The 27,824-nt window shown below is 44.3% G+C and overlaps 1 protein-coding gene across 3 annotated transcripts in view; it reads right to left on the bottom strand.

The window, feature by feature from the left end:
- Positions 1-25,752, bottom strand: part of GSKIP (GSK3B interacting protein) — a 40,154-nt gene extending 14,402 nt beyond the window's left edge. Inside the window, exons 1-3 of one of the 3 annotated variants that reach the window (XM_069208271.1) lie at positions 25,604-25,752; positions 13,763-13,853; positions 2,880-3,140 (exon numbers count right to left, since the gene is read on the bottom strand). In XM_069208271.1, coding sequence (XP_069064372.1) covers positions 2,880-3,137 — 258 coding nt within the window. In that variant the 5' untranslated portion in view covers positions 3,138-3,140; positions 13,763-13,853; positions 25,604-25,752. Of the gene's footprint in view, positions 1-2,879; positions 3,141-13,762; positions 13,854-25,381 lie in introns of all 3 variants that reach the window. The other 2 variants (XM_069208270.1, XM_069208272.1) reach the window with 2 other exon arrangements.
- Positions 25,753-27,824: the final 2,072 nt, after the last annotated feature.

Below are 27,824 nucleotides of genomic sequence, written 5' to 3'. Positions count from 1 at the left end.
CCCTTAACAGAAATATATGATAGAAAACACACTGTGGTTTTCCTACTGCACATTGAAATTTTGGTGCCATTTGGCAAACGATGTCTATACAATGGCTGGTACCCATGCATAAAGATCCGTTCAAATGTATTCTTCAGAGTATAAAAAAAACACAGCACTCAATAAGGATCAACTACAAACTATCTTTAGTTCTCAATAATTTATCTACACTAATCCCACCCATCAAGAGAACTTCTCAGGCATAAGTGAGCTATCAATGGAAAGAAGATGACCTGTAGCATTAAAAATAATTCTTCAAAATGATAAGTAAATATGAGAAGAACAATCCAGATGATACCAAACTGAAGACAACTACTGTCCTTTTAATTAAGTGAAAAACGCATTATCATAGAATTCAGCTTTTAAAGAAAATCAGCTGTCTGCACGAGTACTGTGTAGTTATGCTGCCAGGAGCTTGGAATGTGGCATGATAAGTTATTCTCAGAACAGAAACGACTACAGCATTTGTTTTGCTTTTTGTTTTTTTTTCAGACCTTTTTTAATATAAGAATGGACTGCACTGTTGATATGCGGCATGTGTGACTGCTGACAACGTCATTCACCGGACTACTGTTAGATCCAATTTGTGGTTCAGATGGTGGTGCTGAGAGATTAGTGTGAAACCTGGGAAATCACCTGAGCTGCAAAGTGCAAGAAGACAAAGTTCCAAAAATATGAAAACAGTACAATATGGTAACAGCAGAATGGTCAGATTCCTTCACCTCACAGAGCAGCTTTACCACCAACACATTGCACCACAGTTGAATCTTAGAGGGGTTATGGGTCTGCCTGTATACAAGTAATTCTTGATTCTGGATGCAGGAATGCGTTCCAGGTAGGGAGGAGGCCAGTAGAAAAGGCTGGGCTCTATCCTTGGTTGATTATTTTGTATTGTATTGTCAACATCTCTCTTCAGTCCTTAACATATGCCAATGCTCCTACTTCCGAAAAACACACAAACACTCAGCACCTTGGTATGTCCAAACAGCTCAGCACCAACAGAATGTAAACCCTTAAATTCAAATTATTGATGTTAATTCAAGATCCTGCAAACCAGCAATATCCTCAAGGGATGAGCAGTTTCTCTCACAGAAAAAGCAATGTGTTCATATTTAATTCAAATCCTATTCTCTATCAATTACAAGTTAAGTATCCCAAGATTAGAACCTCAATCAGTTGCTCTTCACCTTCTACATGGAAGGAACCCTTGGGGGTTCTGACCACTCAACAAAACTCCCTTCCTGATCAATTCACTGATAGCTATACTACAGAATGTCCTATGATTAGGACAGTCTATGCTGCCAATAATTAATTATTCTGTCCACACCTGGATATCACTCCACCCTGGTTGTAAACCTGAAACTTAACCTACCTAATAACTTGCTACAACCTATAAATACAACACTTTTCAACAAGAGATCCATGCATGACTTCGTAAAACGAACCTCAATGACCTCTCTCCCTGCCTCACCACAGGGGCAAGATCTCTTGTTTCCTACAAATACTCCAACTCGACTTTCAAGAACAATGTATAACCTAGATGGCATGGCCACACAGAGCCACCTTCGAGGAATTTGATTACTACTCACTAAAGAAATAGCTTAAGTTCTCTTCAGGGAGTCACATCTTAGGCTTTAGATTTTAGAAAACATCTGAGAGGTCTACAAAAATAATTTTAAATGAGAAATTTCTTGGGTTGTAAAAATTGTTGAGTACATAAAATCAGAAAAAGAAAAACTTACAGAGCACAGAATGAGCAGGAAGGAGTCAAAAGGCATGAGCTCGGGGATATGGGTGAAAACTCCACTGATCAAGATAAAGAAGACTTAGAAAGCAGACATCTAATTTTAGGAACAGTTGAGATGGTACAAAAAACTATTACTCTTCAATCTGAGTTGTAGCAGTTGTGCATGTCCATGACTCAAAAGCCAGGAAGCTGGTCTCTAACTTGTTTGAGTCAGCTGGGCTCCAGTTGAGTTTCAGGCTTCCAGAATAGACTGTGTGTGAGGATGTGGAGCATATGAATGCTGCATTTTAGAGCCAGTCAAGCTTCATGCTGCTCCTTAATCTATGTACCTCAACCACCACATTCCTCATGGATCAGTGGCACAGAGTTTAAAAGACGTTTGTCTACCCTGGCCTTCGTAATAAGTGAGCATGGACATTCCGACACAGGCCTTGGTGAGGGCAGAGCAGCTCAAGTGCCATGAGAACACTGGACTGGTGTACCTATCCTTTCTTTACCCAGAGCCGGTTAGGCCTCCCTCACCTGTCTTTGCCTTCCACTCTTCCCTATTGTGCCTGTTCTGGAGCAGTACATCAGCTGTACTCAGGGATACCATGTTAGTCTTTCAAAGATTCACTTAGCTACACTTTTATCAGCATCCAAACCATTCACAAGCAGCTGGGTATAGAACTCCTGATGCGATCGCACACCCAAGAAGCTGTAATGCTCTCTGATTAACAGACATACCCCCATGCTCCCACTGCAGACACACACACATCAGTGTCTACAGGGGATGCAAAAAGTCTTCTCTCCCTCAGCCTGGCCGCCATATATTCCTATTTCCTCATCTTCTTCGAGCAGGCTTCCATCTGTGCCATGCACAGGGGCATAACCACACTTCTAAGTAGCAACTCCCCTTGTGCCCTAACACAGCTTCATTTGAGTAAATAAAGTAAAACAAATTAAGTCTAATTTAAAGCATCTGCAAAGAGGCACTTCCTCCTGAACGCTATAGTTTGAGTTCGTTGTGCCGTTATAAATCAAGGTAATCCTTCACATGAAAAATAAAACATGACAAATACGGTAACAAACAATATTTTATCAAAACATTTACCCTGAGTCCAGCTTCCGTTAACTCCAAGCAGTATCTGGTGCCTTCCTTGATTTCCACATTGATATATGCCACATCCACAGCACTGGGCAGATTTTTAGAAACAAACATGTTGCCAACAGCAAACAAAACATCATTCACAACCGCTTCTGCTTCTAGTCTCATGTCTTTTACGTCGACTCCGTCAAAATCCTTAAATTCAGAATCTTCTTCAAATCCAGAGTTAATTGGCAAATCAAAAGGATTGAAGTCTACCTCCATATTCTGCAGAAACAGAAGACATGTAAGAATATTCACAAAGCAGCTCCCAATTCTAATTATGAACAAAACATTAACAGGACAGTTTTGGCTAGTATGACTACTTGATGTTCATGTTAAAGAGCAGTTTCATATGAGATGGAAAGAACGGTAAAATTGTTGTTTGATTCGTTTTGGGATTTACTATACAAATCATGAAAGTCTAAGTTAATCTTTATCACTTTCAGGGGAAAAGATCTCAAAAGATAAGTTCACCTTAGAAAACAATCTTAATAACAAGTTAATTTTCTAGTTAACAAAACAAAAAGCACAGATTTACTAACAATGAATGTAATGTAAATGCGAACTGCACCACAGCGTGCTTTCTGTTTGGTGTGCATTGTTTAGTATTTTCTCTAAAAAGTTCTACCTTTTCATATGAATCATTGGTAGAATTCAGAAATGAGTGAAAAACACAATAGAAAAGGTAAAAGAACACAACTTGTTTGGCAATTGTAGATGTATTTAGCCTTCTTTATTCTTCATGAAGCGCCTACCTCAGACTTACCACCTTTCTAATAGCATTTCCTCTATTTCTTTGGCCTGGATTTGTTTAAATTAGTATCGTGTTTGGGTACTTTGCTGCTCCTCACAATTGTATTTAGCGGCTTCAGTTGCATAACTGCACTGGCAATAGTTCTGCTCTTTTTTTCCTTTTGCTTGCACTAGCATTTTACTTGCTTTTAAATAAATTAAGTTCACTCCGGGTATTAACTATATATTTTAGTTTGCAATAGAGATGTTTAATTGTTGTGTTAAGTTGTGTGTGAAATACTGAGGGTTACTGCTGCTAAAGTTACCCTTTTCTAACTATAATGTGTTTGTGAGAAGCATTTAGCTCTGGAGACTTAAGCCTCTACATCCTACTCACAACCTAAGAGTATATCTTCTATTTCTTCAGCTGCCATCTTGGGGGTATTTGAAATAGGACAGTCTAGTGTTTGGAGCCATATGTTACTAATCTTTATGGTATATAATGCCAAAAGCAAACTCGTCTTTGCCCGGGATACATTCAGAACTCGTTATGTTCACTGTTTTACCATCCAACTTCAGGTTAGTGCCTCGTGACATTTACTCCCATAATTCACTCCTTGCTCTACACCACTTGTAGCATTGCCATTGTTCGGATGAGCCTGATCTCCATTCAGGCTTGTCAGACCTCCTCCAATCTTGTATCATCTGGTCACCATGCCTCACAATTTATTCTATTTTGGCTCAGTTAATTCTTCAGACTCTGTTCCAAATCATACAAAATTATGTTCACTGCTTAAATGACTTTTCAGTGCAAAATGCCTTATTATGTCCCTCCCATTCTTCTCTTTAAGCTTCATGTTCGGCTATTAATGTCGAGTCCATAGTATCTCCCCCATGTTTTAAATGCTGTCTTATTAATGCATGTTTCTTAAACCGAATGCCTTGGGCATTCATGGTTCAATCCTTGGCCACCATTTTGATGTCCTAATTACACCTTCTTGGACCAGTCATGCATTATCACTGGCTTTGCTTTAGCAGTTTCTCCTTTGTACCACTCACTCTCTGTACCCCTTATGTTTGGGCCATGCTGGCTGTGAGCTAGCTGTAAAGGTCAACAATCCATTGAATTATCTGGCCCGTTTTGCGCTTAATGAACTTTGAGGCTTTTTTGTTAAAAAAAAAAAAAAAGTAACGCTGGCTCTTTCCTCTTTTGCTTACTGGTTTATCGGCAGTTTAACTCTGCATCTCTGTTTATCCCTAACTTCAATACTATTTGATTAGGCTCTCCTGGCCCCTAATTATTGGTGATTTTAACTTACGGCTTGATTCCATTTCCCTTTCAAACTTACTTATTTTTATTGATTGCTGGTCTGCTGTGGGTCTCTCTCAATTAATTTCTGGGCCAATTCACGAGGATGGACATTAGTTGGATTTAATTTTGGTTCTCCCATCTCAGGTTTCGAACTTCGATTTCAGTCTATTTATTGGGTTTGTTCAATCTCCCACATTTTAAATTGGGTTCTTCTTTCTTGGACTAAGTGATGACTTCCTATTCTAGTTAGTTGAAATCATTTTAACTTCTGCTCACTCTTATTCACAGTTGCCCCTCTCTTGTTACAAAGCAGCATCTCAGTTCAGTTCTTGGCTTCTACTACACTTAAAAGTGTACACTCTTCCAGTCCGGGGCAACCTGCTCCTTGGTTCACCCTGGAACCTAGAAACCTCAAAATGCAATATAAACAGACGGAAAGAGATTAGTCTAAAGATCATTTATATTTATCTACTCATCCAAACAATTCTGAAAAGAAATACGTTACATACACTCCTTTCTGAGCCAACCGCATCTCCCTTGCTCCTAATAATTCTAAATTTTGTTTGCAAAATTGTTAAAATGGTTGGTGATCATATGGCAACAGTGCGACTTCGATCCAGTTACACCTGGCAGTGTTTAACACATTATGCCAATAAACTCTAGTCTCTACTTTATGAGATTGGCTTCACCAGCTAATCCTCTTATCTTGCTAACCAGACAATTATTTAACTGCCAACTTACAGGTCTTCCTTCTTTCCTGTTGCTCACGATGTCCGCCATCAGGCTTCCTCTTAAACAAACCCTCTTCAACATAGAGGTGGCCTCTTTTGTCTCACTCCTTCAATGTCACGGATCTCCTATACATATGCTGACAATGAAAAACTGCTCATTTGCCTGGAATCTTCTTTACTTTTATCCAATTGCAAACTGGCTTTGTGTTTTCAGATATTGTGGGAAGCATGGGTAAAAATTCTCAGAAAATTAACTTCAACAAGACGGAGATATTTGTTGTCTTCAAAAATGTCTCCATTAGGTATGAGGACTAATGGCCTCCAGAACTGAACCTCACTCATTAAATCTGTCAGGAAGGGGGCATGTCCAAGATGGCGCCCGAGTAGTGGTGTTCTACCAGCCGCCCGTATATGTCAAAGCAGCGGATGAACTGCACTCTGGGCTTCTCTATCAGCTGGACTCTGTCAGGGAAGTCCCTGACACGTTTGTGGGCTAATGCTGCTGCTCCACATCGCTGTGGCTCCCCTAACTGCATACAGTGGCCTATGGGGGCAGATGCTCTTGCACTAAAAATGGCGGACGCCGTGGAGCCTTACCTCTGTGAGATTGGGCAGACCGCGTGAGGTTACCCTGGATTTCCCCTGCATCATGGACTACACACTGCACCAGCAGACAAGTAGCTGGTGGAGAGATTTGCCGGATGACATCAGTGGTTCTGGTCAGAGTGCTCAGACAGCAGGGGTGCTAACGCATACCTCTGCTCCTTATATCAGCATGGAGAGGCTGTAGCGGCTTCCCATGCCTGAGCATCTGGACCAACAACAAAATTACCACAGCTTACAGTCTGGGCATCTGAGGATAGTCATGGGCAGGAACCTCTGCCGGGGATGAAAGAGGAACCATCCTGATCGGCCCATCTGAGGCTACAACCAGCCCTGGGGCCTACCTCGAGCACCACATGGAGCAGCCTTGAGGTATTGCTTCCCTGAAGGACCACAGCAGCCAAAGCGAACACTACTGCATCACATCATCATGGATGCGTACTGCTGTACCAGATGCCATCCTCACAGAAAGGCTGAAGAGGCTCCCCAGTGTCTGAGCTTCTGGAGCGATAGCTAAACATCACAGCTTTCAGCCAGGGCATATGAAAATAGCCCTGGGCTGGGAACTCTGCATGGGGCGAAAGGGGATGAAAGAGAAGCCATCCCAATTGGCCCCTGAAGACGAATGATGGTGACCTGGCCCACCTGAAGATACAGCGAACTCTGGGACCTAACTTGAACACCATGTGTAACAGCCTTGAGGTACGCTTTCCTCCCCGAGGGACATAGCGGTCAAAGCGACCCCTGCTGCGTGACCTCCGCAAAGAGGCATAATGCTGTACCTGGTGCTATTTTAGGGCCCCTCCTCACCCACTCTGTAATCCCCATATGTCAACTGGGCCTTTGCAAGTGGGGAGGTCCCCCGCACCGGCACCTCCTGATGAATCTGGGCCCTGAAACAGTGTGAACCCACGGGTGCTAGGACACCTGCATCAACAGCGCTAACAGTGAACTCAGCAGTGTGCTGCCTGCAACGACTACAGGCATTTTATGGGGGCTACCTCTGCTCTAGGAGGTGCTGGACTTAGCTCTTCTTCTACCCACCTTGCACTGCCCCCAGCTGGGGGACGCCGACGCAGGAACGGCCCCTCATCGCAGGGCAGACGACAAACCAGATCAGGAGGTAGTGAGAGAGGTCCACAGATTCCAGGCTCTCCCTGCTTTTCCTGGTGACACCATCCTGGGCTAACATAGCCACTAACCACACCAGTAAAAAGGACATTAGCCTCAAGGACATGCTCACTAAGCCACCCACCAAAACAATCTAACCAGAATGGGGATGCCTCACCTCCAGCATCCTCCCTTACTTCTGCAACTGCCCAGGGCCCTCATGAAGAGGATACCACCAGCTACTTGCGCCTTCCTGGAGAATCTCTTTGGTGCCCTGAGAGATGACATCACAACCCTCAAACAAGACATAGCAGTAGACGTCAAGGACATCAGGAGAGACCTAGGAGAGCTGGGCCAGAGGATCAACACCCTGAAACAAGCCAGTAACTCACGCGAAGAGAAACTTGATGACCACTAGCGTGAATTGCTAGAATTAAGAGACAAAAATGCCAAACTCCACTACCAACAGGAGTACCTTGAAAATAGATCCTGTTGCTCCAATATCAGAACTGATGTGGTCCCACTTTGAGCAGATTTTGAAAACCTGGAGGACTAAGTCATTTGCCTATTCCGCCACAAGGCCCCAGACCTCGCAGAGTGAGATACTGTACTGGATCGCCCTCAAGAGGTGGGCCGTCCAGCCAAGTCTCCTGGTATGCCACAGAACTAACTGCCCTGCCTCCATTACTACTAACAGAAAGAAGCTATCATGTTGTCAGTGCAAGGCCGAAATGCTATCTATTTGAGGGAGCAAATGTATGACTGGTATGACTGTACCAAAATCTATCTCCTATAACCCTGCAGGAGCCGTAAAACCCTTTGGCCCCATGCTGACTTTTTATGGGACAAGGTGATCCGATACAAGTGGGGGCATCCTTTCAGACTCACTTTTGTTTGAACAACAAAACCTGTAGTGTTCACTCCTTGGAGGAAGCCTGCTCACTGCTGGATATGGACAAGCTACAAGAGGAAGAAAAAACCGTCCTCAACCACATACTCCCCTCCCACACTCATACACTGGGACTTGGCGCTCCTCTCGCTCAGCGAAAAAGCATGTCAGCTAACCTACCAAGATGAAGAGCTGCAAAGAAAGGGCTGCCCTACTGCGGCAACTTCAGAACCAAGACAGCACATGAGAACCAGACAATGAATAAAGTTGGAGTGGACAGTTAGCCCATGACTTGCCGACATTTGGCCTCTTCCCTGCAGTCCTGATTACTCCATTTCGAAATTAAGGAAGCTCAGTAGCTCCACTACCCGACTCTCCATTACCACCTCATCCCTAAGCGGTGGAGCTGCCACCCATACCTCACTTGTGAGGGGATACAACCAGCTTCCAACAACATGGACTCCAAGTTCTTTGGTCACTGTGTTTCCAGAAGGGAAATGCCCCTGTTAAATTTTCCCTCTTGCTCGACATCCCCTGCCCTGACATATACACCTCAGTTAATGCTGGATAGACAGACCTGCTGGGAATGTCAACGCTCTGCTCATCCCGCCACACTTACCTTAGCCCTACACCTTAGTCTAGCAAATGGTTAAAATATTTAGCTTTAATATTCATGGTCTCAATGCCCCAGTGAGGCACTTAGAGCTTCTCTCCCTACTTACGGACTCTGAATGAGATAGTTGCCTTATGCACGAAACACACCTCCTAGAAGCAGACTGGAAAATGCTTACAATCCCGTTGATTTGATTTGACCACCAATATATTTCCTCCGGACCGGGGAAAAGGGCAGGGGCAGCGGTGTTACTGGCAACACACTTCCCGTGGAGGGTCGTTCAGGTACAAGCAGAGCTGACCGGCAGACTCCTGTCCCTGTGCATTGCCATGGAGGGTTACACACTTACCTGTGCAAATATATGTGCTCCAAAACAACCATCAGGAGGCCTTCCTCAAGGTGGGGTGGCAATTGGCCACTCCAGACACTGACATACTTGTAGGGGGTAACTTTAATATCGTCCCTGATGCACTTCTAGACAGATTGGCTCAAAGCACGGGACAGACAGGAACCCTCATCCTGGCAAGCCGGTAGTGGCTGGCGGGACATGGGACTGGTGGACATGTGGCAAGCACCTCATCCAACCATGAAGGACTATATCTTTTTCTCTGCAACACAAGACATATGCCAGGACAGACTTCTTTCTTACCTCCCTGCATCTTACTATCGCTGCCACATCAGTGGACATTGGTGTAGTAGCCCTTTCAGACCACTTGCCTATTGTCATCACACTTCACCTACCAGACTCTATACCTCAACATCGCACCTGGCGCCTCAATCACAAACTACTAACATATGACTCCACTGTATCTGAAACTGCTGACACTATACGCACCTTCTTGGACACCACTGACACACCAGACACCCCCATTGCTCTACTGTGGGACACCTTGAAGGCAATGCTCTGTGGCCACTTCATAGCCATTGCAGCCTGACTCAAAAGGGACAGAAGGGACAAGCAGGCTCAGTTGGAGAGACAGGTAAGAGAACTGTGGGGGGAGGGGGGGGGGGGGGTGAAGACCCGTAAGCTGGCTGGCTCCCTTAAAATACAGTGCCAGCTTAAGGTGGCCTGTAAACAACTTAAGGCCCTCGACATGGGTAAGGTGAAATACGCCCTTCTATGCACAAAACAAAAATAACATGCAGGGGGCAGTCTCTTGCTGGCACATCGTCTCCAAGCCCAAGCTCTAAAAAAAAAATTAACAAAAAAAAAAAAAAAAAAAAAAGCAGCAGAGATGGATTACGAGACAACAGGGTATACAAACTCACTTTATATGCAGATTACATCATCATGATAGATATAATGCAACCATTCACATCTCTGCCCCCGCTAATGCATGAGATGGAGGCATTGGAAGAGCATCTGGATTTAAAGTCAATAACCAGAAATCTTGAACACTTAACCTTACCATTCCAAGTCAAGTCAAGTCAAAGAAGTCTTTATTCGATATTTCATCATAAAAGACATGCTACACGTCATAATACTTATAAAATTGTCAGTGCTAATGATTATAACAATAAATACAATATTTCATAAAAGCTACTAAGAACGTATTAAATCTATCTAATGCGTCATTTGTTAAATATTTTAACATAATAATAAAAAGGAGTACATTACTTTAAAAAGGCTCAGTTCTAAAATTCAGGATAATTTACTTATCTAAAACATGTAGCTGTTTTAGTGATTCAAAACGAATTATCCATGCCCACCCCAGGAATTTGGCCACCCCTATTGCTATAGTAGGTGAAGGATCAGTTTTAAGGATCCTACAAGCAGTCTCGGCCGATTGTGTGCCCAGACTTTTGCATAGGGGTACCAACCACTTCTTCCTTGGGGCAGCATATAATGGACAAACAAAAAACAAATGGCTCACATTTTCCCGCATTTCAGTACACAATGGGCATTTATCTGGGCCACCAGTACCCCAGGTGGAGGTTAAACACCTTAATGGTAATGAGCCCACTCTAACTTGGTGATATAATTTACGGTCCATGGGTTTTGTTATAACATCCCAGTACTTTTCAATTGCAGAGGCATCTTTCACGTGTAAAAATGTTGTTGTAAGGGAACTACCTATAAGGGATGAGTGTCTTGTGCCTACCACCCATTCCCAATATAGTTGTTTCAGCACTTTTTTTGAAGGAAAGGTAGCCGAGTCAGGGTTGTGCCAAAGGGCACCTAGACCCATGGCACAAAGAGTGGTTCTAACACCCTTAAACCAGCCAATCTTATCAGATCCTAGGGTGTCCCTTACCTCGAGACATGCTTTCGCATATAATAACAGCTCTGGGGTAGACCACAACCTCCGCCAGAAGGCCAAGGGCCGAAATCTGGCTTGGTCTTCCACCGGTTGGAGCCCAAGGTCATAAAGGAGCGGAATACGTGGGGATGACCTCGGAAGACCAACCGCCCCTCTTATAAATCTGTTTTGGGCCAGCATCAGTCGGTCCAGATTGCTATAACCCCAAAGCTCTGCCCCATACAAGACTGAGGGAAGAATTTTTGACCCATAGATTTCCATAAGTGGGGACATCGGGCGGGTAAATGATCTTTTATATTCCTTAAGAAGGGCTCCGCCTAGTTGAGCATGTTTAAGTGCTTGGATATCAATCTGGGGTTTCCAACTAAAATTGTCACTAAAATGCACACCCAGATATGTAAATTCATTAGTTTGCTCAAGAATAGCACCACACATTTTGACCCTTGCCACAGTTTGTGTTCGACCTCTTAGTACCATAAATTTTGTTTTAGAAACATTTACTTCTAGCTCGTTCTCGTCACAAAATAACTCAAATCGGAGTAGGGCCTGTTGGAGCCCTTGCCTAGTCTTTGATAATAACAAGGTATCATCCGCGAACATGAGCAATGGTACTTTCATTCCCGCTATCTGGGGAGCATCCGTGGGATGTGTTGCAAAATATTTGGTAACCCCGTTAATAAACAGGGAAAACAAAGTGGGAGCCAGGACACATCCTTGTCTAACACCTTTCAAAACATGGAACCTGTCCGTAACCTCGCCAGGCTTACCCCAGCGGACTTGGGCATAGGTGTGTGCATGAAGATTCACTAGGAGTCGCACTAGAGCCCTGGGCATTCCCTGTTCCAGTATGCAATCCCATAATTTAGGCCTAGGAACCAAGTCGAATGCAGATCTTAGATCCACAAAAGCTGCATATAACTTGCCCTTACCCAAAAAAACTGTTTTCCAATATAAGAGGGCAAAACGAAAGGCTTGATCAAGGGTGCTTACATGAGGTCTAAAGCCCGCCTGCAACGGAGTCAAAATATCTGAGTCTGTTATCCATTCCTGTATCCTCCCTAAGACGAGGCGCGCTATAATTTTTTGGATCGCATCAATAAGGCTGATAGGCCGGTAGTTTGAGGGTACTGAGCTATCGCCTTTCTTGTATATAGGAAGGATTTCTGCCCCATACCATGAATCAGGAATTTTAGCGCCTGCAGCAACTGCATTCGCCAGGTGGAGTATATAAGGTACCCATAGGTCCTGGTCTTCCAAAAAAATGTCCGCTGGAATACCATCTGGGCCAGGGGCCCTCCCTTTGGGAATATTTTGCAGGCAATTGATAACTTCAGTAGCTGAGAATATTAACAGCTCGGCGGGCTCAAGACGGTAGGGTATAGTCACTTCTACTGTATAACACTTAAACTGATCCTCAAAAATTTTTACCCACTGATGATTAGAGACAGATGCTGGGCTATAGTGGGCGTCCTGCGAGATACCCCATCTCATGAGATACCAAAACTGTTGCATGTTGCGTTTACCACAGGCTTCTGACAGCATAAGCCAGCGTTCCTCGTCCCACTTTTGTTTTGCTTTGCGTTTTGCCTGATTATAGAGTTTTCTACAAGATCTAATCTGGCTATGATTTTTGTTTTTAATAGCCTCAAAGAGAACTCTTTTTGTCAAACGACACTCTTCATCAAACCAAGTAGGGGATGAGTATTTCTTGGGCCTAGGTTGTTTAGGGATATGTTTGATGAACAACTTTTTAAGTTCCTGAAACAAGTCAGAGTGGGTGCGTATAAGTTCGCTGTTAATCTCGTCCTGTGAGCCACAATTGTTTAAAAGCTCCACAGAGCTAGACACTAAGGTTCTTATCGCCCTACGGGCCCCAGCGTCAACGGCTATTTTGGGCCAACGTACCCTGCGCATGTCATTGCTCACAATGACCTCTTGTGCTGTTATATTAGGACCACTACCCTCTGACCTCTGAAAGCTGGAATCCCTTAAGGTCAAAACCAGCGGGTCATGATCACTCTCTGGGCGTTCCGTAACTAGCATATCAACAACTGCAAACCACTGCCTCACATCGACCAAAATATACGATACGACTACTGTGTCTGCCGTTGTTGAACGTATGCCTGCCCTTCCTATCTGACTTGACCCTTCCATTAACAGCTCTTAGACCCATATCCAGGCATAGCCCCTTGATATAGGTGGCTGAGCTCGACCACTTAGCAATCGAGGGTATCTTACCATTCCAAAAGCTGACCAACACAAGTTTGCACGCCTCTTTCCCTTTACTTGGATCACCCACAGGGTTGTATATTTAAGCTTTCATATCTATCCCACACCGGAATGCACTGCCAAAAGTAATTACACCACACTCTTCTCTAATGCCAGGTTCAACATGCTTCAATGAAAGGGCTACACCCTTTCCTGGCTTGGATGGCTTGCGGCGTTCAAAATTACCCTCCTGCCTAAGATCCTCAATGCTATGCAGACACTGCCACTGCAGCCTCCTCCCCCATACATAATTGGTAAACTGAAACATTTCATTGACAATTACATTGGGGCTGGGAAAAAGGCACTCATGGTAAAGAAACAAGCTTACCTTGCTCCGGCGGAGGGTGGCTTTGGTATTCCCCACTTAGTGCACTACTATCAGGAGACACAACTCCGATGTGTGGTGGAATGGTCTAGACCTAGTACAAAGAAACACTTGTGCTTTATACACCAGGCAGCAGCCGGGATCCACATTTGCAATGTGCCATGGTTGTTCAAGCCCCACCAGCCTTCAGGGCTTTATATTTCCCCCATAGTCAATGGGATGATGGGAGGATACAAGTATCACAAAAGCTCTCCATCTCACCCCAGACCCAGATAATCGGGAATCCCGATTTCCCACTGGCACTCCAGGGGACTGCCTTTGCACAGTGGCAGACCGCCAACTGTAATAGAATAAGGGACCCATTTGATCAAGATGGGCTCATGGACTTTACACAGATCCAATCTAACAAGGACATCCCTTCTAGTGCATTCTGGCAGTATGCCACCATCATGTACTGGGTTATGCAAACCCACGTCATAAGAAGTGGCTCCTGATCCGCTACCCAGACAAAAGCCTCCTTTCTGACATCTGTGCCTTCCTCACTGCCCCAATAGCTCCCACCAAATCATCGGCACAGCTGCGACAGGAAGTAGAATGAGTGCTCAACTTTACCGCCAAGGAGCGGTTTGATATATTACATTTGAGTACACACCTCTGCCTTTAGCACTTCTGGAAAATAATAGTTACTCAAAATCACACACTTACTTCTGGAGGCATTGCGGAAAACTAGGCACACTGACATACCTTCACTGGCACTGCCCCAAATTTCAACAATCCCGGACAGGTACTAATGGACGTTAATGAGATGTATGACACAAACTTCCCCAGTTACATTTTATTGGGACTTCCGAGCACCTTAACATACCCCCTAAAGTCTGCAAAGGGGCAAGCTATTCCACTAGCACTTGGTGCAGCCAAACAGATCATACTATCCCACTGGGGCACAGACAAGGTACCAACGCGACTGGACTGGCCACATAAACTGTGGGAACCTCTGGGCATGGAGAAAGTGATAGCAATGGTGGGCTGCACACTGCCACGATTTGACAAGTTCTGGGGGCCCTGTGTACGGTTCCTTTCCCATGAATTCAGGGAATTGACTTGCCCAGCATACCTACGAATATTCCATCTTATACACACAGAACATAGTGCCGGCTCAAGTACAGAAGCAATGTTCTCACATTCACCCCAAAATGAGAACCCTATACATTCTCCTATTGAGGGTTATTGAGCGGACCCCCCTGACATTCCCCTGTCCTTCCTACTAGCTCCTCATGCATTCCCTCGACCCTAACCATTACTTCCCCTCCATTTGTTGCCATCTCACCCCCCTGTTGTTCCACACTAGCAAATGGACATAGGTGAGATGATTGTTGCATTATGAATCTCCTCAAAGTAATAAAACAGATCTAAACCTAAATCTGTCAGGAAGAAGGAATCTCATCTTTTACTTTTATCATTGTTGCTTCCTCCCAAATTGTTGCTGTGTCTTCCTCCTGCTTTCATTCTCTTTGGTTGTGTCACAAATCAACCCTTTCTTCTGCTTTCTGCCCAACAAACCGTGGTTAAAGCTTGAACCTAAAGAAATGTTTTTTTGCTAGATCTTTTTAAAAATAATTTTTTTTAACTGTTACCCACTCAGTGCCAGAATGCCCTTCGGGCGGGATGTGCACCTTCAAAGTTCTTTTTCATCATCATCTGATTACATTCCCAATATTGTTTTATGTACCTTACACCGTTTTGTTTGTTATCATGGTTCCCAGCCTGGCAGGTGCTATAAGCTAGCAAAGCATCTCTGTCTCTCCTTCCTCCTTATTTGCTAATTCATCTTTATTAAATGGGCACATACTTCACTAGAAACACAAAGACACCGATCTACCCACATAGTAGAATTCTCTTCTGATAGAAGTAGTCCTGAAATAAAACATTTCATCACCTTGCTTTTGGGAAATAGGCCCTCATAACGACCCTGGCGGAAGGGGAAGAAGTTGCGGTAATACCACCAACAGGCTGGCGAAAAAAAAAATTGAATTAGGACCATGGCGGTTACCACCATGGTCATCTGCCACTTCTCCACTCCGACCGCCATGGCGGTGACGATCGCAGGGCTGGAGACTTCAGTCTCCAGCCCGGCGGCCGTCACCAGACTTCTGGCGGTATCAGGACCCTGCATACCGCCATGGATTTCGTGTGGTTTGGAACCGCCACAAATTCCGTGTCGGTAGGCACTATCAGTGCCAGGGAATTCCTTCCCTGGCACTGATAGGGGTCTCCCCCGCCCCACTCCCCACCACCGAGTCCTCCCCCCACACGCCTGACCCCCCTACTGCCCCCCAAAGGTGGTAGTACCCCACTCCCCCATCGACACACACACCCCCCTTCACGCAAACAGACACCACCACCACATACTAACAAACATTCCAACAGACACACAGTCATACACGCACACATACATACAGACATACAAGCACACATATACATACACGCACACATACTCAGTCAAACATACAGACAGACATGCACACATTTCCAAACACACAACACCCCCTGCATGCATACACGCACTCACACATCCCCACTCCCAACCCCATGCATGCACACACCACACAACACCCCTCCACCCCCTCCCCTAACGGACTATCACCTTACCTGTTCCGGTCATCCTCCGGGAGGGGACAGGATCCATGGGGGTGCTCCGCCGCCAGAACCCCGTCACCAGAACACCGCCACACCGAATCATGGGATGTGATTCAGTGGAGCAGCCTCTACTTCCCCGCTGACCGCCAGTATGGCTGCTGACAGCTCCCCGTCCGAAAAAGGACGGAGGGCTGGCAGCAGTCATAATACGCTGTGCGGAAAACCACCTGCACTGGCGGTCTTCAGTGCAGCGGTACCTCGGCTGTCTTTCCAAAAGACCGCTCAGGTCGAAATGAGGGCCATAGTCTGAGAATTCAGATCATTTTTTGTTAGGATGGTTTTCGTAGTGACATATTCAACTGTGCTTGGCACTTGTGTCATGCAGGCTTGTATATTAGGGTTGCCCCTCATGTGAAAGAAAGTGGCCTACACAGTAGGTACATGGTAGTTGTGTGGGATGGTCTCATCTGTATTGATTAGCATGTTATAGATATGGTATTCAGAATAAAAACAGGAATTAAACCTTGGAATTAGGAACATTGTTTTCAGATATGAAACAGGTCTAGGATCAATGTCTATAGAGATTTACTCCTGTTCATTGGCAGTCACAGATTCCATCAGTGCACAGTGCAACACTGTAATTTGTGTATGTCACCTACTTGGACCCCACAAGGGTGTAGTATTCTATCTACTCGAGGTATCTTTGACTTGTTAACCAGCACTTCTCCAAAACCTTACCAAAAGCCACATATTGTATACATTGCCACTCTTGCGAATGTATTCCACCCTTAGCTTCTGACAACCAAACTACCTTACTTTTAGTACAGGTTTTGTACTCTGAATATGCAATACCTTCACCAGTCCATTAGGTATACGATTTTGACCAACATGGTAAACTGCCTGGCTAATCACAGTGAGAAATCAGAGCGCCTAAGCCTCCAATGTGTCAGACCTCTAACACAAACTAACCCACATATATTTTTTTAATTCAAGAATCAGTAGCAAGGGGAGGTATAAAAAAAATACCTAACAATATGTCATGTGTGGCACCTCATCATACCACCTGTAATAAATAATTTCCTTTATTTTCCTAATTAGAAAGGTATCACGTTGGGGAGATGAAAAACGAGAGTTTATACCTTTTAGTATTTTTCAAGTACGCCAGTTTACTAATGTAATAGATGGACATGCAGCTACTAAGAGATTATCCAAGAACCCTTGGTGATGAGGTATATCCCACGTACAGTTGAACTGGAAAGGGACAGTAAGGCCAGTTTGAATTGAGAATGTACAGGACCTACTTTGCTTCAAATGAGTTATAAAATGTGGCCATTTCTACTCGTGCAGCTATGAAGCACCCCAATTCCAATGCAGTTTGCATCTGAAATTTTACATGACCCAGTTTCCTTCCAGGTGGCTCTACTGACCATTGCGAGTCCTCTCCAACATTTGAGATACTCTATCCTGAACATTAAATCCACCAAGGGGACCACACAGAGTAGCCCTTTCTTGTCAAAATGAAGTTGGTAGTTTGTAACAAGGGTATATCGGAAACATACAGCACCTATAATATACCAATACAATTCTTTCAGACTCAAAAATTCCTAGCTTCAGTGACAAGTGTGCCTCTGCACAATAGGATCTTATCTCTGGACCTCATACACCTCATTAACGTTCCCTATATTGGAGAGCACCCAGCCACCATTGCAAGCTAGCCTTTCCTCCAACACAAGGCAACAGCAGTACAATGTCACACCAGTGCAAACCCATGATTTACTAATAGTAGCCACAAACCTCAAAATATAACATTTACAAAAAGTTATGTTGTTACAAGGAGGAAGGTGGTGGTGGTGTCAAATGAATGCAGTCTCCTTTATGGATTTTGTATATTGATGATGCAGCTAGAATTATAATGGTTGACAGTAGACAGTTTTTACAATTTGTATGCACCAAACCTAAAATGCCAGAGATTCTTACTGCCCTTGTAAATGAACTTTTTACTTTCCTGCAAGTAAAGGAGGAACAAACTGGTCAGATCTCACCTGGCATACTCTTCACATTAACCTGATCTTAACAATACAATACCTTTCAATCACTGACTTGTGTATATTACATGCACAGACAAATACAAACACCCAAGTGCAAACTGACAACAGGACATGCATCCATGCACAGCCTTCTTACAAACAGCTATGCATACTCAAACAAAGGCAAAGGCCTGCACACACAGACAATAAATCAAGCACTCATCCTTAGTAGGCCACAAGCACACAGACCACCAGACCTGTTATGTTGCTTGCTTACACAACTCCGATGCTACACCAAAGTACCTGAAAAGAGCAGGAATGAGGTATAACGGATTAAACGAGTAAGATCCGTGTATCAAAAAGCAAGGAGACCCAAAGAAGAGAGCAGAAGAGGGAAAGAGAAAGAAATCAGGAAGATGGGAAATGGTCTGAAAAGGTCAAGTTCAACAGAGTTAGGAAACAAAATGGAGTATTAGCAAGATGCTAACGTGACCCAAAGAGAAACATGTACCTGTGCAAACCAACACAAAAAAGGTTTGTCTTGCCATCAAATAGGCAACCTAGTTGCAGGCACACATATATGGCTCTGACAGCGAAGAAATAGAAGGATGAACAGCCTTATGGATGCAGACTACTTAGCTTTGCAAACAAAATCAAATTTGTGGTAGAGGAACAAGGAGTGTTGTAGCATATTCAAAGGTTGCCTTTACTTGATCACACTTATTGGCAACAGAATATTTCAGTCTTTATGGCCATCCAATATTTGCCCTCATGGAATATTCACCTGTCTTTAATAATGAACTAGCCTATGCATAGTTGTTTATTTGGACCCATGTAGTTTGCATACTGTAGGAAGTTGGCTCTGTATGTGCTATTTCAAAGTAAGGAATAGCATGCACAGAGTCCAAGGGTTCCCCTTAGAGGTAAAATAGTGGTAAAAAATAGATAATACTAATGCTCTATTTTGTGGTAGTGTGGTCGAGCAGTAGGCTTATCCAAGGAGTAGTGTTAAGCATTTGTTGTACATACACATAGACAATAAATGAGGTACACACACTCAGAGACAAATCCAGCCAATAGGTTTTGTATAGAAAAATATCTTTTCTTAGTTTATTTTAAGAACCACAGGTTCAAATTTAACATGTAATATCTTGTTTGAAAGGTATTGCAGGTAAGTACATTAGGAACTTTGAATCATTTCAATTGCATGTATACTTTTCAAGTTATTGACAAATAGCTATTTCAAAAGTGGACACAGTGCAATTTTCACAGTTCCTGGGGGAGGTAAGTTTTTGTTAGTTTTACCAGGTAAGTAAGACACTTACAGGGTTCAGTTCTTGGTCCAAGGTAGCCCACCGTTGGGGGTTCAGAGCAACCCCAAAGTTACCACACCAGCAGCTCAGGGCCGGTCAGGTGCAGAGTTCCAAGTGGTGCCCAAAACGCATAGGCTATAATGGAGAGAAGGGGGTGCCCCGGTTCCGGTCTGCTTGCAGGTAAGTACCCGCGTCTTCGGAGGGCAGACCAGGGGGGTTTTGTAGGGCACCGGGGGGGACACAAGCCCACACAGAAATTTCACCCTCAGCAGCGCGGGGGCGGCCGGGTGCAGTGTAGAAACAAGCGTCGGGTTTTCAATGTTAGTCTATGAGAGATCAAGGGATCTCTTTAGCGCTGCAGGCAGGCAAGGGGGGGCTTCCTCGGGGAAACCTCCACTTGGGCAAGGGAGAGGGACTCCTGGGGGTCACTTCTCCAGTGAAAGTCCGGTCCTTCAGGTCCTGGGGGCTGCGGGTGCAGGGTCTTTTCCAGGCGTCAGGACTTAGGTTTCAGAGAGTCGCGGTCAGGGGAAGCCTCGGGATTCCCTCTGCAGGCGGCGCTGTGGGGGCTCAGGGGGGACAGGTTTTGGTACTCACAGTCGTAGAGTAGTCCGGGGGTCCTCCCTGAGGTGTTGGTTCTCCACCAGCCGAGTCGGGGTCGCCGGGTGCAGTGTTGCAAGTCTCACGCTTCTTGCGGGGAGTTGCAGGGTTCTTTAAAGCTGCTTCTTGAAACAAAGTTGCAGTCTTTTTAGAGCAGGTCCGCTGTCCTCGGGAGTTTCTTGTCGTCGTCGAAGCAGGGCAGTCCTCAGAGGATTCAGAGGTCGCTGGTCCCTTTGGAAGGCGTCGCTGGAGCAGAGTTCTTTGGAAGGCAGGAGACAGGCCGGTGAGTTTCTGGAGCCAAGGCAGTTGTTGTCTTCTGGTCTTCCTCTGCAGGGGTTTTCAGCTGGGCAGTCCTTCTTCTTGTTGTTGCAGGAATCTAATTTTCTAGGGTTCAGGGTAGCCCTTAAATACTAAATTTAAGGGCGTGTTTAGGTCTGGGGGGTTAGTAGCCAATGGCTACTAGAACTGAGGGTGGGTACACCCTCTTTGTGCCTCCTCCCAAGGGGGGGGGGGTCACAATCCTAACCCTATTGGGGGAATCCTCCATCTGCAAGATGGAGGATTTCTAAAAGTTAGAGTCACCTCAGCTCAGGACACCTTAGGGGCTGTCCTGACTGGCCAGTGACTCCTCCTTGTTGCTTTCTTTGTTCCCTCCAGCCTTGCCGCCAAAAGTGGGGGCTGTGGCCGGAGGGGGCGGGCAACTCCACTAAGCTGGAGTGCCCTGCTGGGCTGTGACAAAGGGGTGAGCCTTTGAGGCTCACCGCCAGGTGTTACAGCTCCTGCCTGGGGGAGGTGTTAGCATCTCCACCCAGTGCAGGCTTTGTTACTGGCCTCAGAGTGACAAAGGCACTCTCCCCATGGGGCCAGCAACATGTCTCTAGTGTGGCAGGCTGCTGGAACTAGTCAGCCTACACAGACAGTCGGTTAAGTTTCAGGGGGCACCTCTTAGGTGCCCTCTGGGGTGTATTTTGCAATAAAATGTACACTGGCATCAGTGTGCATTTATTGTGCTGAGAAGTTTGATACCAAACTTCCCAGTTTTCAGTGTAGCCATTATGGTGCTGTGGAGTTTGTGTTTGACAGACTCCCAGACCATATACTCTTATGGCTACCCTGCACTTACAATGTCTAAGGTTTTGTTTAGACACTGTAGGGGTACCATGCTCATGCACTGGTACCCTCACCTATGGTATAGTGCACCCTGCCTTAGGGCTGTAAGGCCTGCTAGAGGGGTGACTGACCTATACTTGCATAGGCAGTGAGAGGCTGGCATGGCACCCTGAGGGGAGTGCCATGTCGACTTACTCGTTTTGTTCTCACTAGCACACACAAGCTGGCAAGCAGTGTGTCTGTGCTGAGTGAGAGGTCTCCAGGGATTGCATAAGACATGCTGCAGCCCTTAGAGACCTTCCTTGGCATCAGGGCCCTTGGTACTAGAAGTACCAGTTACAAGGGACTTATCTGGATGCCAGGGTCTGCCAATTGTGGATACAAAAGTACAGGTTAGGGAAAGAACACTGGTGCTGGGGCCTGGTTAGCAGGCCTCAGCACACTTTCAATTGTAAACATAGCATCAGCAAAGGCAAAAAGTCAGGGGGCAACCATGCCAAGGAGGCATTTCCTTACACATACTATTAGGTTAGATACTTTACTTGGGGTGGCATTTAATTTGGACTGACGTGTGTTCCATTAGTTTGGTGTGTGTGTATATATATATTATATATATTAATTCCCTACTATCCCTATACATCCTCCATCCTAAAAAAACCCTCAATACTACCAATAGTGTCTCTAGATGCGAGTTTTAAGGGGGAGGGGGACAAGAAGCAAGATAAAATATGTGGAGCCACCTACAAATTGGGGGGGATCTGGAACACGTTACGCACTTATTTGTGTACCTCCTTCATGCATTTTCACATGACCTCAATTACAACTGGCACACCAAACCAATGCACAGTGCGTGCAGCGAAAAGGCCAAGAATTGGAGGAGCATGTATTCCGAACCGCTGTATGGCCCAGACAGACACTGTGAGAAATTGACACTGTGTTCATCCTCATCTCCACCCTATCCTGCAAAAATCAAATACTCGTGCATGCAACAATAAGTAAAACATGAAATGTAAACTGGAATAACAACACTTTGCTGAGGCATTGTTTGTTTTTGCTGCTTTTGCCAGTGATGGGGCACAAGCCGGTACCAGGATATTTGCATAATGGGCATTGGACTCATTTGCCCACCCACCACAACTCCAAAAACAACCTTTCACTGAACCCTAACAGCTCCTCACTTCCCATGCCTGAGCCTTAAACACTCCTTAAGCATAATTTTGGCTGTACCATCATGATTCACAGGAGTGACATAATATTGTAATCAAAAATACATATATTGTGTGCCTTAATGTTAATAATGTAAAGAGGAGCATCTAAATCATATTACTGAAGGTGCATTCACAGTAGATTAGTAATTCATATGTGTGAATGTGTGTGTGTTCTAATGTTGATTTTAACATGCGTATCTGTACTCCATATGCAAATTTATGCTCATGTACTCTGGCTGTGGTATTATGATGAACTTGCATATGATTGCATTTTATTTATAATCATGCTGCAATTATAAATGAAGAGACATGTATAATCATGTATTTCGAAGGTGCATTGTAATGCTTTATTAAGTTAGCATAACTGAAGGCCTGAAATGTTGGTTTCATGTCTCTAACCTTCCACAAGGAGTTTTGCTCACATTGCAATATTCTTTATTTGCAGGTGCGTCCGTCTGAGTCTACAGTCAATAAAAGGCATACTGGTATCTGAGATAGTGAGGTAAAGGAGGATACTTTGACAAGTACAAAGGAGCGCTAACGAACCAAGAAGAAAAGACCTGTGTTTGTGTACCAGGCTTCAAGACCCACTCATGGTCGTCCTGATGCTAGATTTGTGGGACGACAACTTAATAGGAGTTGCCAATTTCAATTGTGCAAGGAAGATGGAAAACTACTGGCGTTGATGACCTGGATTTCTCTAAGGTTCTGTATGTTTAATTGGTATTCACCTATTTAGATGAGAGCGTATTCTCTTTAGCTTCTGATGCGGGCAGATTCCCCTTCAGACTTGGGGGGGGGGGGTACTGACCTCTCTACCCTTTTGTGTGGCTTTATACTACGCAACACCCCTCTATCAGAACTTGTGCGGTTTCTGCTATTCTAACATTTTACATTATTTCCTATATTTACTGAGAGATAATTTGTATTTCCTTTAGCTTACTTTAAGGTACTTAGATTAAATTTTGTTTCTCCAATGATTAACCAAGAGACTGCAATGTATATACTGATCATCAGGTCTTGTTTGTCATCTTTTGTACTGCTGCAACTGAAATTCTTGTATACCTTATGCTTATATTATTTAATCTCTTCCATGCTTTATTTCATCTTTTGTGATTCTGTAGCATGTTTTTGCGATTCATTTACATAAGTTTGGGCCTCAATCTGTAACAAACCTTTGAACATCACTCTCCGTCTCCGGGATTTAATGTGTGACCAAATGAGTTACACTGTTAATTGATTTGAAGTTTTGATTTTAACTCCCCATTAACCCTTGAGACTCCTACAAAAGGTCTGTCGGAAGAAGAGATGCAAGAATACAGACCTCGAGCATCATCACTTAGTACCCTTTCTGAACCCTAAAAATCACTTACTTCCTCTATACATTACCCATTCCGAAACCCCTAACAATCACTCTTAGCCCCTAAACTATACCCATCCTAATAACTCCTAAACACTACCCCCCCCCCAAAAAAAAAAAAACAATAAATTCACATTCACAATACTGCTGTGAGAAGCTCTTTATGCACAGCAGTCCCCTGGCTATCGCATATCTTGTTGCGCTGGTCCTGGGGTTTGTTGGAAACAGGTCTGAGTCAACAGGCGAACAATTAGTTGGTACCCACAGAAGGTTGTATCACGGGTACCTACTTGTGTAACAGCTTGTGATTAACATCGGGGGACCCCAGGGTAGGGTGATCGTCTGGGCTTTATAGTATTTTAATATATTTAGATAGTAGATACTACAAATAAGCATCCGCTTTGGCATCTGAAGGGTAACTTGTGCTGTTTATTTTAGATTTTTCACTTTTATTATTTTAATATGTTGTAATGATTTTAATTAATCAGGCAATAACGATTCAGTCATACATTCACAATACACATACATACATACTATCCAGTTTAGGTTTGAAATAGTCCGACCTAAATGTTAACTACTAATCTCAACAAACTGATCCCATTTCTGGCATAACAAACTAAAAATTCCGACAGAACAAGTGCCTACTCAATGCATATCTATCCCATCCTGCCACACCACTCTATGTAACCTAAATTGTGTATCCAGTCGTTATTATTGAGTGCACTGCTTCAAGTGTCGCACAGAAAAATTAAAACTCCCAAATGTACTTTATTAAATGAATGACTAACTGCAAATATAACTGCTGAAGCACATTGAGTAAACTAACAACCTTATTAATGTCTGCAAGCTTCATTTTTTACACAAATATTTGCTTGGCGCCTGGTGTTGGATTATACTTCAAGTCCCAAAAAAATTGACATAGGAAATACAATAGCCATGGAAAGCAAAATGTGTCAAATGATGGCAGCAAAGCTACGTGCTTGAATACCTATGAAACAGTAATCAAAGTTATGACAAGAAATAACAATGAGGTTTAATGTGCATCAAGACTGATGATATAACAACTATTGAGGTCCTTAGACCTAAAGTATAACTAAAATAATAAAAATGCGAAACTGTAGCAAAATATGTCATTACTAGCCATCCAGGACCTTTAAGGCGAAGGACTTAAAAATGAAGCGAGTGGAATGGAAACTGTGTTTGGGGAACAGGAAAAGGGATTTGGCAGGTTCACGTGTGTTTTAATTAAAGGGACTATAAATTAAATTAACGTACAAAGGCGGAGAGATCCGGTACAAATATTATTTATGACATTTTCCAGGTTATTGTGTCTTTGGTATGATGGCGATGACACATGGTTGCAATCTCACCTGTACACATCTGTTCGTTGAAGTCGGTGCGGAGGCTAACGCAATGTATGCTCCGATAGTGAAAGAAAGCGTGCAAGAGGTAACCTACCAAACACAGACCACCCTGCAAACGCGAGGGAAGTGTCAAATACGTCAATTAATACAAAACCACAAAAATTAGGCCGAAAGAACCCGAAAGTGAGTTCACCTCCCACCGTCCTAAGGACACTTGAAATTGATTACCTTTGCTTTGCTTCTGTCTCTATCCGACTCCCAGACTTTATTTGATAACAAGTTGAGGCAATTAGAACACTAGTTGAGACTGATTGACAGGCACACGGAGGACACAAGGAAGGTTGCGTAGGATGTGCTCATGTACTCGCTCTGAAAAATGACCCGCCCCGGAAAAGGACGCTTATTCGCCCCGGAAGAAACCACCCGCTGCTGAGTCTGGGAAAAGCTTGTCTCAGTGGTCCGGAAGTGATAGACCAGCCACATGAGTGTCAGCATGTCAGGCTGTGGTTTCTCTTGAATGCCCTTTTGCACGTCTACATTTTATCAAACTGCAGCAGAAAGTCCGAAGATGGTCTTTTGTTGAGGATAAAAGGGTGTCAGTAAAACAAGTATTGGCAAAACCAATAGACTGCGCCTTTGTGAATTCTAGCGGGGTTGTTAGTGCTAGTTGTATATGTTGTACAGCAGTGCGAGCTGTTGTACAAGATGATCGGACCATAGGGCGTTTTTTTAAACTTTAAGTCATGTTTTTTTAATGAGTGTCCCTGTGTAGTCAGTGCTTCAAATGGGCCGGCACTGTCTGGTACGGAGTACCGGCCTTTTTTTTTAATTTGAGAGGGAGAGTACCTTCATTTCACAAGAAAAACGTAATCCTTTAAGTGGGAGAGTACCAACACTGCTCACAAATAAGCAGGTACTGTGGTACAGAGTATCTGCACTTCATTTTTTCCATCACAAGCACTGTGCAGTGTAAGTGGTGCGGATGTAAACCACTCCAATACCTTCGGGTGGAGTCTGCGCTATATAAAAGCGCCCCAAAAGGTAATTAAATGGAAAAACATGTTACATAGCAGCACTGCAACGTTTTTTCCTTAATTACTTTTTGGGTCGCTTTTATATAGGTTAACTCAACCAGAAGTGTCCCAGGGTAATATAAGTGGTGCTCATGTAAAGCACTCCAATACCTTCAGTTTGAGTTTGAGGTACATAAAAGTGCCTTCAAAATGAAAAAGTCTCAGAATGGTAAAATGGAGGAGGGTGGTGGCCACAAGTTAGTTCATCGGAGTGGTGGGGGTGGGGGGGATATAAGGTGGTTGTTCCCTACATATGTGCATACATATAAGGGGAAATATTAAGCGAGACAGGTGACCACTGCTACCAAATGAAGGCACACAGGATTAGAGGTCTTGATCTGAGCTTGCCTACTGTTAGAAGTCTCATTTACTTTAAATACCTCTTCTGCCAGTACCCGGGTTCTATTGCTGAGAGTCCTGACTAGCCAAATGGTGCCAAATACATTTCCTAGGCCATTGGGAGTGAGTTCTGGTGTAACCAAGAAGAAACCAAATGCATCGACTCCAGAGCGACTTTGAAACAGGCGCCGCCGTCTGACTCCGTTCCACTGCCTGCACCTGGGGCCGTGGTCCCCGCTCAGTACAACGACTGACGTCGCAGGCCTGATGCCGTTGCAGCGCCTCTGAAGTCCTGCCATAGTGTGAGTCCTGAGTGCTGTGTCCCCAAATCCGGGACACCAACTCCAACGCAGCACCTGTGGCCCTGTAGTGTGATTGCAACACTGCGAAGTTGACACCTCACATCTTGAACTCCTAGATTCATCAACACTGCCAGATCGTAAGGAATCCACGCCTCTCCACCAACACCGCATCCCCTCCTCTGCAACCGTAAGGCACCAATGCCTCATCTCCCCTGCCTGTCAGTAAAGAACAGATGCCTCACCTCCTCGGTAGCAGTAAGGAACGGATGCAGCACCAGCTCCAGCGACGCCTTACTTCCTCAAATCCGTGAAACGTCTTTTGTTTAATCATTTTACAAAGGTACTGTGCCTGGGGTCCATGCGACTCCATGCCCTGACCGCACTCCCTTGTGACTGGCGCCAGACTGTTGGGAACTACTCCATCAACGACGTTGTGAAAGACCCAGTTGGAGCTATTGTGTTTCTAAGCGCTTTATTGAGATTTAACCGTTTAAAATTTGTATCTTCGCTTGTGTATGTTGGATTATTTGTTGTTTTAGTCTTGCTTTATTCAGATAATTATTGGCTATTTTTCTAAACTGGTGTGAAGTCCATTTGTAGTTTTTTCATGGTGTTACTGTTTGTGGGTTCGAATACTTTACACACTGCCTCTGAGATAAGCCGGACTGCTTGTGCCAAGCTACCAAGGAGGTGAGCGGGGGCTATTTTAGATGTGTGACTCCCTTACCCTGACTA

This window comes from Pleurodeles waltl, chromosome 9 (genome assembly GCF_031143425.1).
Source record: "Pleurodeles waltl isolate 20211129_DDA chromosome 9, aPleWal1.hap1.20221129, whole genome shotgun sequence".
NCBI lineage: Eukaryota > Metazoa > Chordata > Amphibia > Caudata > Salamandridae > Pleurodeles > Pleurodeles waltl.
The sequence above is the reverse complement of the archived record's forward strand: the minus strand, read 5'-3'. Positions and strand labels throughout refer to the sequence as shown.